Genomic DNA, 15516 nt, shown 5'->3' on the forward strand with positions numbered 1-15516 from the left:
AACGAAGAAACGTGTCACAAATATACAGTGTTGATTGATGACATCTAATATTACTTTGCCTAAGTTCCATTCTCCTTAAAATGATGTCTTTCAAGATTGAATGCACTGTACGGGACGTATGTTCGAGATATTGGCAATACTTCCGTTCGACCCCGGCAATCCAGATAAGCGTAAGAAGAATCTCTATTCCTGTGCACGTAGTTTACATTTCACTCAAAAGATGTCATCAGAATATCCTCTTTCGACTGGAGCTGCAGAAAGATCTCACTTGACACTCCGCGTTGGGACAACAGATTCTTTCATTCATTAATGCAGCGTAGGAAACATAGCTGATTAAACAGGATCTTTAACGAAAATAATGGAAACTACTATCAGCACAAATGTACATATAACCAAGTATACTACAGTACGCATAGCATTTTGCCTATTTTTCGTGTACAGTATGGTCACACTCTCTTCTATTTTTTTTTTTTTTTTTCAAGAACGATTAAACCGTATGAGTCGTATATGTTCAATATATTGGCATTCCTTACACTATCTAAACTTACTTCTTCTTCTTCTTACGCTTCGACCACTTTTCCCACACTTGTGGGTTCGCGGGTGCGAACTGTTCCGCAAATGTGGATTTGGCCCTGTTTTATAAGTAATAATGTTACTGGCTTTACGTCCCACCAACTACATTTACGGTTTTCGGAGACGCCGAGGTGCCAGAATTTAGCCCCGCAGGGGTTCTTTTACGTGACAGTAAATCTACCGACACACGGCTGACGTATTTGAGCACCTTCAAATACCACCGGACTGAGCCAGGATCGAACCTGCCAAGTTGGTGTCAGTAGGCCAGCGCCTCAACCGTTTGAGTCACTCAGCCCGGCTAGTCCTGTTTTATGACCGGATGACCTTCCTGACGCTAACCTTATGCGGAGGGATGTAATCAATATTGCGTGTTTCTATGGTGGTTGGTATTGTGGTGTGTTGTCTGAATATGAAGAGGAAAGTGTTGGGACAAACACAAATACCCAGTTCCCGAGCCAGAAGAATTACATTCCCGACTTGGCCGAGAATCGAATCCGGGACCCTCTGCAGCGAGGGCCTCAATGCTGACCATCCAGCTAAGGAGTCGGACTTCTTACACGTCAATAAATAATTATTTGAAAATGTACTGCGGTATACATGTTGGTATGAGTTATTTAGCCTATATTTTAAAGCCAAAACTAGTGTTATTTTCTATTTGCCTTAATTCGATTTAAAACTATGGTATATTATTTTATCCACTGTACCGTAAAAGCGAAAGATTTTGGCAATATGTTAATTCATAACTACGAACTCATTTAAGAAACAGATGAGGATTTATCAGAGTATTTCTTAATTATTTCAGACAGAATAAAACTACGCAGTTTCTACTTGCCGAGTGGTATATTCAGTATTCTGGATAGCGACTGTTTGTTCGTGTTTAGTTGAGGTTAGTTAACCCGAACTTCGTGTCGTTTATTTGCTCCTAACCTACTGGATCTATACTAGGCCCTAAATCCTTCATAGATTATGAGTGCATACAGGAAGTGAACAGGTAAGTATTGCTCAATAACATGTTGTTTATTTCATTTCATTGTTTCGTTACGTTGCAAGTTGCCAGAACTATGGCACAAAAACATACCTAACAAACAGCCCACAACCACTGCACTCAGAGCACTGACTGAATGCGGGAAGAGGCTACACTGGGCAGCCTATAAAAAAGAAAGCTGCTTCAATACGTCACGTGATTATCTGAGGCATGGCATTGGCTAGAAATGAACGAGAGTCGATGTGACGAGCTAGCTCTTTCTTGGAGTCGCTGCTGATAAAAGAGTCGGCTCGTGCTAGCTCTCAGGGAGCAAGGAAGGAGCTAGCTCATACAAGAGTCGACTCGTAATTGAACGACTAGCTGTTGATAAAAGAGTCGGCTCGTGGTAGCTCTCAAGGAGCAAGGAGGGAGCTAGCTCTTACAAGAGTCGACTCTCATTGAGAGAGCTAGCTCTGAGCTAGCTCTCTCCAATGAGTCGTTCAAAAGAGTCAGTTCGTTCATGAACGACCCATCACTACTGTCACTTCATATCATTACGATTTTTAATTTGTTTGTATATTATGTAATCACTGTTTTACTACTGAAGATGGCCTTGAGATTAGGCTGAAACATGTATAGATTTTGTTTCATCTAACAGATGACTTGACTTGTATTGATAGGAGGATTTTATAAATATTTTCTTTTGTAAAAGAGATCAACAATATGTATAATTTTTAGCACCCGCATGCTGATGGAAAAGTATTGGGAGAAAGGCAAGACCTGCTCATTGTATTCCTGGATATAAAAAAGGCCTATGATAGTGTTATAACAGAAAAGATCTGGGAGTGCCTGAAGGACTGGTAAGGAAAATTCAGATGTTGTACAAAGACTGTACTAGCTGTGTACAAATTGGGGAAGTTCGATCATCATGGTTTGAGACCAAGAGTGGAGTTCAACAAAGAAGTCGACTGTCCCCACTACTGTTCATCACTGTTATGGAAATATAATGAAGAACGTCAAGGAAAAGTTACGTGAACTCAATGCAGTGGTCTTTGCTGATGATATCATGATCTGGGGTGAAACAGAAGAGGAAGTACAGACCAGACTCAATGTATGGAAATCCCAGTTCGAGGAATATAACCTGAACATCAGCGAGACAGTGGTGATGGCAGTCAACAGAGAAGGGCATCCAGCAAGTGTAAAACTAGGAGAGCACCAGCTAGAATGAGTGGATAGTTTTCCTTACCTTGGAAGTGTAATCTCCAGTGACAATTTGGTCAGAAAGGAAATAACAAACAGAGTGCAAAAGAGTCAGAATTCTACCAACAAGTAAGAACACTTATGGGATGACATGATTCCAAAAGTGGCTAAACTGATGATGTTTAACAGCTATTTCATACCAATATTGACCTATGGTACTGAAGCGTGCACCCTCACAAAAAGAGATTCATCAAGACTGCAAGCATCAGAGATAAAATTTCTTAGATCCAAGTTAAGAAATGAGGAGGTGAGAAAAGAAGCCAGAATAAAGACATCCCTATTAGACCGAATCGACACATCCAGACTATGGTGGTATGGGCATGTGATGAGGATGGAGCCTACAAGAACAGCCAGAATAAGTTTGAAAAGACAGATGGAGGGGAAAAGACCTGCAGGAAGACCTAAAACCTGATGGATGGACATGATCAAAGTTGATCTAGTTACCACGGGATGAACAGTGGATGATGTTCTCCATGACCAGTTGTATATGGACAGGAAGAAGTGGAAGAGGCTCATAAACAGTACCCGGGAAACTGGAACTGTACAATGATGATGATGACGATCAATGTTGTTACAAATTCTACGTTTTTCATTTTGAAACCTCAAGAACTGCATCTAAACTTTATTAATAATGATTTTTTAAATATATTCATCACCAGATATGACCATTTATAATATGTACTTCCTCTTAAAACAAAAATCACACCACGACCACCAAGGGTCCAGAGTTGTGCGTTGGCAACAGTTGGAAGTAACCAAGCCAATGTGAGTCCTGAAGGTGGAGCATCTAAGAACTAGCAACAAAATACAATTACAGTACATTGCAGACAGATGTGTGCACTGCAGGTGGAGCCTCTAGCAACTAGCCTGCAGATCTTCTGGCCCCTAAAACTTATTCCTATGAACCTGCCATCAGCAAGTACACACAGGTAGGAAATGTATAAAATTCACATACCTTTCATGCCATGCTCTTCCAGAATACTAAGAAGTTTGTCAGCTCGAGCTTTATTTGTTCGACATCCTTCCCACATGCTGGCGTAGTTGTTGATACGGATGCCAGCAAGATGCAAGTAGTGTTTCATCGCTGCGATGCGCTTCTCATCTTTAGAGGGACCCTGTTTAACAAGACATGGGCTTGATAACAAAATGGCTAAAATCAATCAATCAATCAATCAATCAATCAATCAATCAATCAATCAATCAATCGATCAATCGATCCAACGATATCAAAGAGTACGGGCTACATGCACATGGTAGTTGTGTAAACAAATACAAAATCAGCTGATTATTCAGATAATTTGTAGCCTAAGGTCCCTGCATACTTTGTACTGTACTTTGCACCTTCGTTCATACACTGATAAAAAGTTAATAATTAAACTCCTATAGGGCCTATCGTAATAATATTGCAGCTCAAGCCCCCGGCGTAGTTTTGACAGAAATTATTGTAGACAACCTCTTATTTTTCGGCATTTAGGGACACTTATATTCTCCGCCCCGCATAGTAGGGAAAATAAGAGTAATCCACCAGCGGTAAAATTCATATAAACACATTTCAGTTTAGAATTGTAGTGCAGATACGGTATATTTGGATAGTACAGTATCTTACCTGCTATATTCGTATGTATCTTTGTGTGTGTATCTATTAGAGCATAGTACTAATAATAATATGTCTAAGCATTTAGCTTTGTTGGTAATCTTTGAGTACAGTAGTTCGTGCAAATTTCAAACTTGCAATTTCAATTTCTGTTTGTGCTTAGTAGTGATATACGGTACCGGTATTGTAATTAGGATACATCTGAACGTAGTTTAAAATTATTGTAGTGTACTGTACAGTAGTATATGAGTAATATCTTATTAGAAATTAGCGTGCTTATTTTATTATTGTAAAATTTTTGTGCAGTATAGTAGACGTATCTGTAGAAACTCTCTTAGTAAAATTCTGTTGTTGTAATTAGGAAAGGCTTAACTGCAGTATAGAATTGTGTAATTCTTGTGCATTCCTTATGGTATTCAGTAATTAACAGCATTTTTATCTGTTAGGGTGTTGTAGGATAAAAACAGAATACGACTAAGTATTATTGTAGTAGTATATTAATTTTATTGTCGTGTGATTTTTTAGTACTATTCTAGACAATATTTCTTTTCGTTCATTTTTTTGCACAAAACAAGTTATTTTATTTTTATTTTCATTTTTTTCCGTAAAGAATGGCTAAAGAGTGCAAGTGTAGGAACTGTGGGTGTGGCGAGGCATTGAGGGGTACGAGGGAGGAGTTGGAGAGTTTGAGGGAGATAATTAGGATTCTCACAGAAGACAGGAAGGAAGGTAAGCCTCCCTCAAACAATGTACAGGTTACAACATGTGTAAAAGAGGGATGGGAAGGAAAGGGGGGAACTGTACAAGACAGGTGGTCTAATGTTCTAAGGGGAAGGAGATTGCAGGCTAAGGCTTCTATTCAGGACCAGAATTCAGGACAGGTGTCTGTGAGAAATTGGTATGAGCCACTCCAGGTAGAGCAACAGAAGGAAGATGAGGAACAGGGAACTGTTGCTGAGATGTGTGGAAGTAGGAGGAAGGGAAAATGTAGGAAAGGGAAATGTAGAGTAGAGGGTAGGAAAAGACAGGTGGAACAGGGTCAGGGGAGGGAGAAAAGGGACAAGGAAGTAACTTCTGCATCTATCAGGAAGGATAAAGCTGACCAGGAGGGGAGGGGATCAAAAGAGGTGGGTAGGGTTGAGGCTCTGGTCATGGGGGATTCCATCGTTAGACATGTGGGGAAAGTGTGTGGAGGAAAGGGAATTAGGTTGAGGCAGATGCTGAGAAAAGCAGAAGAGAAGGAGGAGGGGAAGGAGAAGGTGGTAGTGTTTCATGTTGGTACTAACAACGTAAGGCAAGCTAATATAAGTACCAACATAGTTGGGGATGTGTGGGATCTGGTAAATGCAGCACGGGTGAAGTTTAAGAAAGAAGAGATTGTTACCAGTGGAATACTGTGTAGGAGGGATACTGACTGGAGGGTGATTGGTGATTTAAATGAGACTATGGAGTGGGTATGTGGGAAACTGGGAGTGAAATTTCTAGACCCTAATGGGTGAGTAGGAGATAGGGATCTGCGCTCAGATGGCCTTCACTTAAACCGCAGTGGCACGTATAGGTCAGAAAATTTGTTTAGAAGGGTAATAGGGAGGTACATTCAGGGAAACGGGGTTGTCTAGGGAGCGGTGATGAGCGTACAGGGGGATCTGGAAGTCAAGTAGGGATGACATAAAAATGTTAGTGTTGAACTGTAGAAGTATTGTAAAGAAAGGAATAGAATTAAGTAATTTAATAGATATATATATTTACCAGATATTGTAATAGGAGTTGAATCATGGCTGAAGAATGATATAAAGGATGCAGAAATTTTCTCACGGAACTGGAGTGTGTTATAATTCTCATGTTAGGTCCGTATTGAATTCAATATTGAATAGGTGGATATTTAAAATAACACTTGTAACATACTGTGTGTTTACTGGAGTGTGTATCGTAAAGATAGGATAGGAATGGTGGGAGGGGGAATATTAATTCTGGTGAATTAAGAATTTGTAAGCTACGAAAAAGTTAAAGATGAAAAACATGAAATACTAGGTGTAAAGCTCATTTCTAAAGATAATAGGAAACTTGAGGTCTTTGGAGTGTACAGACCAAGAAAAGGTAGCGCTGACACGGATTCAGAATTATTTGGTAAGATAATCAGCTATGTGGGAAACGACATGGAAAGGAATGTGATTGTAACGGGAGATCTGAATTTACCAAATGTCAATTGGGAAGGAAATGCAAACGAAGGAAGCATGACCAACAAATGGCAAATAAGCTAATATGGGAAGGACAGCTAATTCAGAAAGTGACGGAACCAACTAGAGGGATAAAATATCTTGGACGTGGTGCTCATAAAACCAGATGAGCTCTATAGAGAAACCGAAGTAATAGATGGTATTAGTGATCACGAAGCTGTTTTTGTCATAGGTAAAAATAAATGTGATAGAAAGGAAGGTTTTAAAAGTAGGACTATTAGGCAGTACATAATGGCTGATAAAGCAGGCAGGGGGCAGTTTTTAAAAAGTAATTATGATCGGTGGAAAACGGTAAATAAGACTGTAAACAGACTCTGGGTTGGGTTTAAAGAAATTGTTGAGGAATGTGAAAATAGGTTTGTACCTTTGAAGGTGGTAAAGAATGGTAAAGACATACCTTATTATAATAGAGAAATAAAGAGACCAAGAAGAAGGTGCAGACTGGAAAGAAATAAGAGTTAGAAATGGCTGTGGAAGTAAGGAGAAATTGAAGGAACTTACTCGGAAATTGAATCTAGCAAAGAAGGCAACTAAGGATAACACGATGGCAAGCATAATTGGCAGTCATACAAATGTTAGTGAAAAATGGAAGGGCATATATAGGTACTTTAAGGCAGAAACAGGTTCCAAGAAGGACATTCCAGGAATAATTAAAGAACAAGGAGTGTGTGTATGTGAGGATCGTCAAAAGGTAGAAGTATTCAGTCAGCAGTATGTAAAGATTGTTGGTTACAAGGAAAATGTCCAGATAGAGGAGGTGACTAAATCTAAAGAAGTATTAAAATTTATATATGGTAACAATATTTACAATAAGATACAAAAGTTGAAAACTAGAAAAGCGGCTGGAATTGATAAGATTTCTGGGGATATACTAAAGGCAATGGGTTGGGAAATAGTACTGTATCGAGCTATACCAAATGAATGGAGAGTTGCTGTAGTAGCCCCTGTGTATAAAGGAAAGGGTGATAGACATAAAGTTGAAAATTAGAAAAGTAGATCGTCATTTCCATGAATTTATTGCCTATATTTTGTGATGTCAAATTAAGATGTTTATTCGACATAAAATTTTAAGTTGGAATTTTGATGGAATTGGTGCAAAAGGGATCCGTGGTTACCCATTTTCAACTGGATGGAAGCGCTGTCTGTAGTGTTGAGTAATGCAGATCGGTGAATTTTGTCACGAAGGTTAACATATTCTATGTCCGTTTAAACCGTGTCTGAGTGACAATAATAACAGTAAAATTTGTCAGTCATTTTTGTGAAAGTCCAGTTTTAAAATACAAGATTATTTTATGCGAAGTTGTTCATTATTAAAGTATTGTGCGTTATTAGGCGTTGTGGATTCTAGTAAGGATTTCTATTCCAGTTCTTGTCAGTGAGAGTCGTCGAGTTTGAGACCAGAGGTTAGATTTGTCGTATGAGTTGAGATAGGATTTGCGAATCAGGTGATTGGAAACCTCTAGATGATGCCGGGACTTTGGTGTGAGCCCGAGGAAGATTTTATATGTTTGGGATGGAAAGTAGAGTGCGAGAATCCACGCCGGTATTAATTTGCGATGAGTACAATTATTGTAGGACATTTAAAAGTAAATCTATGTGCATATTTGTTTGGTCAGAATATCGTATTTTGTGAAAGGGGTTCGTTCTTTGCAGCCAGTCAAGCCTGACCAAAGACGTGTGTTTCATGTCAAAACTGACAGACAGAGGAGGGTCGTCTGTTTCAATGCCACCAGCTGATCGATAGGGGACAATTTAGAACAACGGAAGTTGTGTAGTGTGTTACGTATTGAAATGAAACTGCATTCTTGGCAACGGAGATCATTAACTGCGAGAACTAGTTAAAAATATAATCCGGAAATAACGTGTAGATTAATAGATACTGTGAATTTGTTTAATTGAGATCGTAATGTATATTTGAAACGCTAAAGTTAGAGTACAATGAGCGAGGTTAGCCAATTTCAGGGTTGTCCAAAATATAGAGTGGTGGTAGTGATGATTGTTTGTTTGTGAGGGTGCACAAAACTGTATGAAATGTTATGACAAGATATGACATCGTAATCAGCTTACATTGTACGGCGAGTTACTTTTGTTTTGTATGTAATTAGTAGGGTTATCCAAGTATTAATAATGGTTAGTATTAGATTAGATTAAAGTGTGATATCATGAAACAAGATATAATACTGGAAATAAATGATGTAAATTTTTTTCCAGCTGCACAATAACAATAGATGATAAACATTAAACATGAACTGAATATAACTGCGTCAGGATTTGAGTAGGAACATGTGAAAGAAACCATTCGTCCGTGGAGATAGAATTTGTTGTTCATTAAGATTTCATTAAATCGTTTTTAATTCATTAAATTCAGTAGAACCGTATTTGTGAAATAATTTTAAAGCAAGTGAATAACTTGGAGATGCATTCTGGAAATCTTAGTTTATTTTCTGGGAATATTTAAATGTTAACGTAACGATTAAGGGGACATATCCGAAGGTAATGGATTTTACTGCCACGAAGTATTGTGAGCATTGTTGTTGTTGCCTTATTTGACTTTAATTGATTGAGCAGTAAATGTGCTGGGGTTAGTAAAGTGGAAACTTTGGTCATCAACCAATGTAATTTAATTGTGTTTAGCCTTCAGCTTAGGAACTTGGATAGTCATGGGGTCATCAACCTCAGTGACTTAGATTAGGGCCACATGCCACTGTTGCATTATTTTCCTTGCGGTCATCATCCACAATGACTTTAAAGTAACTTAGAAGTTTAGTGGTCGGTCCATGACATAGTCACAGGTCACATCGATTCAATTAAGGGTCCATGCCGTACAACCACTGTGTAGCACACACCGATTGGACTGCCTTAATTATACCCAGAGTCCAGAGTTTGTTTTACGAGGGCTGGACCATCAAGAATCATTATGATGGTACATGTAGTCTCACATGGAAGCCAAATTTAAGGATTTCCAGACTTTCCTTTCTTTATTTAATAATTGAGACAATGGTTTCTAGTAAGGATGCACATCAGGCAGTTAAGTCAAAGGCTCAAACCAGCATTCGGCCCCTCTGTGTAAAAATGATTGTTGTGTTAAGTGGACAAGATAATAGAGTCCGAATTATACATGGATTTCAAATTATTAGTTTCTTCAGTAAATTTTTCCAAAAATAATATACAAATATTTTATGAATAGACCTTTCATTTGAGTAGATAGATTAGGATTACTGAACCCTACCTTTTACCTCAGCAACTGACGAAGAACCCAAAACGACCCAAGAGAGAGATCTCATGAAAATTGCTGATAGGTAAGGAAGGTAGGTATCTTTCATAGTGGACCAAAGGGTTCAGTACAATGAGCTACTATTGTGAGGCTTTTGCTGGAATTTTCACCATCAAGAATTCTGGCTGTAGTGCTCTATGAATGGCATTGCATAAGGAACAAATCCACTGATGTATTGTGAGCAATCCTTAAAATATGTAAGATGCAGACACGTATGAGTCACCAACGCCCAGAAACCTGTAGGCCTAAATAAATATATTTCCACTGTTAATTGCAGTACCTTCAAATTATGAATTCAAACTGATGTACAGTATATAAATGCATTCATTGTTTTCAGTCCTTTTTTATCAATACTTCATCAGCAACCTGTAGAATGCAAAGAAATGTACCTGTCACCAGTGGCGAAGTTAGCTATATTACTTGGGGAGTCTAAGAATATTGTTCAAGCTTACCTTAAATTCTTTTATAAAGCAAGTGTATGCGGCGCTCCTTTCTCTCTGCAAATGTATCAATGACACGGTCCCTGAAGCTCTGATTATTTGACAGTTCGTGCAATAGAGATTTCTCTATCGCAAGTGTACTTAAATTACATAGTCTACTGTTTGTCATTGAATTCCTCAGGAAGGTTTTTATGCATTTTAGCGCACTCATACTTCTTTCACTCTAACATGTTGTCACTGGAAATGTGAGAACTAAACGAACCAAACATGTTGTTTGTTCGTAAACCTTGTCCAGACCATTACCCAACATATATTTTAGCAGTATTTGTGGAGGTAGATATTTAGCTTCATCACGGTACACATTCACAAGTTCATTTGTCAGTTGTTCACTTTCGATAAAAGGGTACATCTTCAGGAGTTGTTTCATTTTCATTGAGGGAAAACTAGTGTTGTAAGCCTTAAATTGATTCTCATCCAATAATTCTAAAAAATGGAAGTTTTCAAAGTACAGAACCGTATTTCCATCTGTACCACGGTGGTATCAATTATTTCATATGGTAATGCTGTGAGGGTTGGCACTACAAATGATTCTGTTGCCACTGCGGTATTGAGAGCTTTGCTGGTGTCTATGCATTCATTCACTGTTTCTTCATTTCTCAGATTTTTAAAGTTATTTATGGTTTGCTTTATCTCATGGTTGCAGATATTTACATTAGATGTGCATTTTGCTTGCAGCACCTTGAATAAATGATCCGTGTAGCAAAATATCTTGTTGAAGACGCACAACAGGAAGAGGAAATTAGGGGCATCTAATCTCTTAACCAGTCCCATAGCACCATTAACAGATTCGCCATCCCATTCTTCATCTTTATAAACAATGTGTGTAAGAGCTTCTTTCAAGTCCTTGAAATGGGATGCTATTGTTAGTGTTGCTCCGGAGTGGAAGTTCCAACGTGTCGTACATGCCGGGGAAAGTTTAAAGCCTTTATCTCTTAGGACTTGAGTTCTCTTTGATGACTTGCTGAAATATGCATGGAAGGCAGTCAAATCATAAGTAAAGAGACGCACTTTCTTTGTAGCTTTTGCTCCATACAAGAGTACCAAATTAAGCTTATGTGCATAGCAATGTATAAACATTGCATGTGGGAAAACTTGCTTTACGATAGTTTGAACACCCCCTGTAGAACCCGCCATTACGGAAGCTCCGTCGTAAGTCTGACATATTAACTTCTTTTCTACGCCCCATTTTCATAAGACATCCAATATTACGGCTGACAGTCCAGTGGCACTTTTATCTTTTGAGACGTAGTAGAACCCCACAAACCTCTCGTGAACGTTATAACCAACACAATACTGTAATATAATGTTCATCTGATTCTGACAAGATACATCTAATGTTTCATCCGCCTGAACTGATACAAATTCACAAATAGAAAGTTCTTTCTGAATCTCTTTATTCATCACTTGAGTTACACAGCCAATAAGTTCATTCTGAATGTCACTCGAAGTTCCTTTAAATCCTGAAGTTGCTCCCAGATGCTCTCTCATGAATTGTTCTTCTTGTGCTAGCAATTCCAAGGTCTCGAGGTAGTTACCTTTATTTACGGAGTCACTACTCTCGTCATGCCCACGGAATGGAAGTTCTTGTTTTCCGAGAAAACACACCACTTGAACTAACCTGCCAAGAACCCGTCTTTTATGATTTACTAACTCATTATGCTTTAGAGCTGCAAGACGAGCCGCTTCTGATATCGCATGATCTATTCTACTCCTGCCGAGAAGAAGAAAACGCTCACTGTTCTGAATATATCTTTTTGAAATCTGGTGTTTACGTGCTCTTCTATGAAAATTTTTTAGGGTACAGATGCCACCCTCATTCCATTCACTACCACCTCCAAATAATATGCAAATGTAACAATAAAACTTACAATCTGTCACACTTCCTGTAAGCCATGTATAATCCTTATACCATTGGGACTGAAAAGTTCTTATTTGGTTTCCATCCTTCTGCATAATTTTCAATAATGACTGTGGCCGCTTGTCTTTCAGGGCACATTTTTCTTTGAAAGACAAAGAAGAAAATGGAGTTCGAAGCAAGTATGTAATAAGATCATTACTTTCATTCATTATATACGGATTTAAAAAATACTGGTAACTCTTCACAAAACACAGACCACTAATAATAAGTTGTAAACTTCACAGATCAACAGATCAGAACGTAAACATTAACTCGTAACTCAAAACTTGGAGACTAGACTCCCAGCTAGGTTTCAAAGCGAGCACTTACCGCTGCATGACGTCATACGCTGTCATAGCAACCAGCACAAGCCCCGCCCGCTAGCAGAAAGGTAAGAGTCTGGCTGAAGCCAGACTCAACGGCTAGGCTCAGTGCTTTGCGAGTAGCGCGGCAGATCGGATAGCCGTGAAGTCTATTAAGTTTATTAGACATAATTTTCGTGCCTTATATCAATAATTTATTATTCGTATTTCGTCTGGGGAATCTGAGACTCTTAGATTCCCCCCTAGCTTCGCCACTGCCTGTCACTAATCTTTTATTGACATATTTTGCCACGAACATAGTTGTTTCGGAGGTGAACACCGCTTCTGACTTTAAATCTTAAAAAATCGTTGTGAATATTGAATTTAACTATAGTGTCAGCCTTTCCTCAGAACTTGTACTTTTCCTGTAATTTGTTTGCCTGATGTCTATTTGTGACTTAATATTTTCCACTAATTCCTTATACCGTAACTATTGATGGGCATTCAGTACTAGTTCCTGAATTTTTCTTCGTCTTTCCACAACGAAGGCACACGGTGGTGGAATTCTCCATGGCTTGTCCACTGCGATTGTCTGGTTCTTTCCTTTCTCCTAATATATTCATACGTTAGAATATCTTCACCTGAATTATTGGTTTCACAACATATTCTTTTCCGCTCGTGAATATGAATATGTCTGTAGCCTGTACGGTACTGGGCGGGAGTATCAGCTGTTTCCGTGCAGTCGATCCCTCTCGATCTATGTCCAGTGTGACAAGGTAAATTAATTTAGTCGTTAGTACTCGATGCCAGTCGGTTGCTCTTGATCGTTCGATGCTGTGTGTGACAGCAGGCTAAGAACCAAAGCATTTATAGACCAAGTGACAGCTTTGGTCTACAATTGCAGAATTTTTTTTTTTTTTTTTTTTTTGCTAGTTGCTTTACGTCGCATCGACACAGATAGGTCTTATGGCGACGATGGGACAGGGAAGGGTTAGGAGTGGGAAGGAAGCGGCTGTGGCCTTAATTAAGGTACAGCCCCAGCATTTGGCTGGTGTGAAAATGGGAAACCACGGAAAACCATCTTCAGGGCTGCCGACAGTGGGGTTCGAACCCACTATCTCCTGAATACTGGCCGCACTTAAGCGACTGCAGCTATCGAGCTCGGTGCAGAATGTTTAGTCGGTTGGTCTACTATTTCAAATGCAAAACACAGTATTGGACTTAAATCATGTGGCGCTTAGGTTTTTCTATTTTACAGGAAATTTTACTGAAGAAAGTTGGCATTTCTTATTTTTATATTGAAGTTTGAAGTCTTGGCCACCAGAATGCAGGAAAAGCCCGAAATGAACAAACTGTCGCTTAGTCGACGAATGCATAACTGCATCCAATTGAAAGTTAAATATTTTATATTGATTAGAAATCTTACAGAATAAATTGGAATTAAACTTAAAAGAAAAAAGAGGGCAAAAGGGATAAAGATCCCAAAAAAGGCGAAGAGGCGTGTAAAAATGCCTCTTTTTTGCAACTAGAAACAAAATTCCACACTGTGATATCTTTCCGAACAGCTTTAATTTACCCTAACACAAAAGGTGCGCACCTAAAAATCCAAACCCTTCTTATTTTTATATTGAAGTTTGAACTCTTGGCCACCAGAATGCAGGAAAAGCCTGAAATGAGCAAATTGTCGCTTAGTCTACGAATGCATAACTGCATCCAATTGAAAGTTCAATATTTTATATTGATTAGAAATCTTACAGAATAAATTGGAATTAAACTTGAAAGAAACAAAGAGGGGAAAAAGGGATAAAGATCCAAAAAAAGAGGAAAAGGTGCGTAAAAATGCCTCTTTTTGCAACTAGAAACAAGATTCCACACTGTGATATCTTTCCGAACAGCTTTAATTTAACCTAACAAAAAAGGTGCGCACCTAAAAATTCTAACCCTGATGATGACGACGTTGCGCACTAATTTAGGTATAGGCTATAGGGTTAAATGAGTATTGTTTTTCACTAATAGCTCCAGCTCCACAGGAGCTTGGAAAAATTATAATTTCATTTATTAAACAAGGGTGTTCATTGTCATACACCAAATGATTGCAGAATTTAAATTATTTTAAATGACATAATGCTACGAGTATAAAATTATTTCATAGGGCAAAACATAAAATATGCGGCTAAAATTCGAAGTTTGTTTTTCTTAACTGAAGGATAGGAAATGCTTTCGTCAATAAATATGTACCGTTATGTAATAATTTGGCAAGGAGAGTTTGAATAGTAATAATTCAGCATTTCTTTCTAGTCAAATGCTGTTGTCTGCCGTGAACTTTCGACTGATACGATAGACCAACGCCACGAAGCAGTCTCGACTAGTGACGGAATTATCGAACGAAAACTACAGAATTATTCTATAGTCATCAACTACACTCGAGGCTAGCCCCTAGGGCCAAGACCGAGTCTGTTAAACTCCAAGTAAACTCAGAGTACACTCTATCCTTTCAGAAAAGTAAAGAGTTAACTCAGAATATACTCTTTTTACTCCGCGTAAATAGGTGGGTAGATTTAACTCGACATGCACAGTAATGCATTTATTGGTGGCGGTGAAAAATATTAAAATGCGAGTATACTGACATGGCAATCAATTAAAATTATTTTCTAGTTGTTGACAAAGAAGGGCGTTATGTATTGAATAAAGGAGATATTTTCGTTTAAAATAGGGAAAATAGGTACCAATTTTAATAATCGGCGGAAATAACATGATTTTAAAAAATTTAATTTCACGTGGCTATTTCTAGCCAAGTGCAGCCCTTGTAAGGCAGACCCTCCGATGAGGGTGGACAGCATCTGCCATGTGTAGGTAAGTGCATGTTATTGTGGTGGAGGATAGCGTTATGTGTGATGTGTGAGTTGCAGAGATGT

The 15516-nt window shown here is 38.5% G+C and overlaps 1 protein-coding gene across 1 annotated transcript in view; it reads right to left on the reverse strand.

Moving 5' to 3' along the window:
* LOC136886762 (HIRA-interacting protein 3-like) overlaps positions 1-15516 on the reverse strand; it is a 38111-nt gene that overhangs the window by 12561 nt on the left and 10034 nt on the right. Inside the window, exon 2 of the mRNA XM_067159568.2 lies at positions 3753-3912. Within this exon, the coding sequence (XP_067015669.2) occupies positions 3753-3912 (160 nt within the window). The remainder of the gene's footprint in view (positions 1-3752; positions 3913-15516) is intronic.

Source organism: Anabrus simplex, chromosome X, assembly GCF_040414725.1.
Source record: "Anabrus simplex isolate iqAnaSimp1 chromosome X, ASM4041472v1, whole genome shotgun sequence".
NCBI classification, from domain to species: domain Eukaryota; kingdom Metazoa; phylum Arthropoda; class Insecta; order Orthoptera; family Tettigoniidae; genus Anabrus; species Anabrus simplex.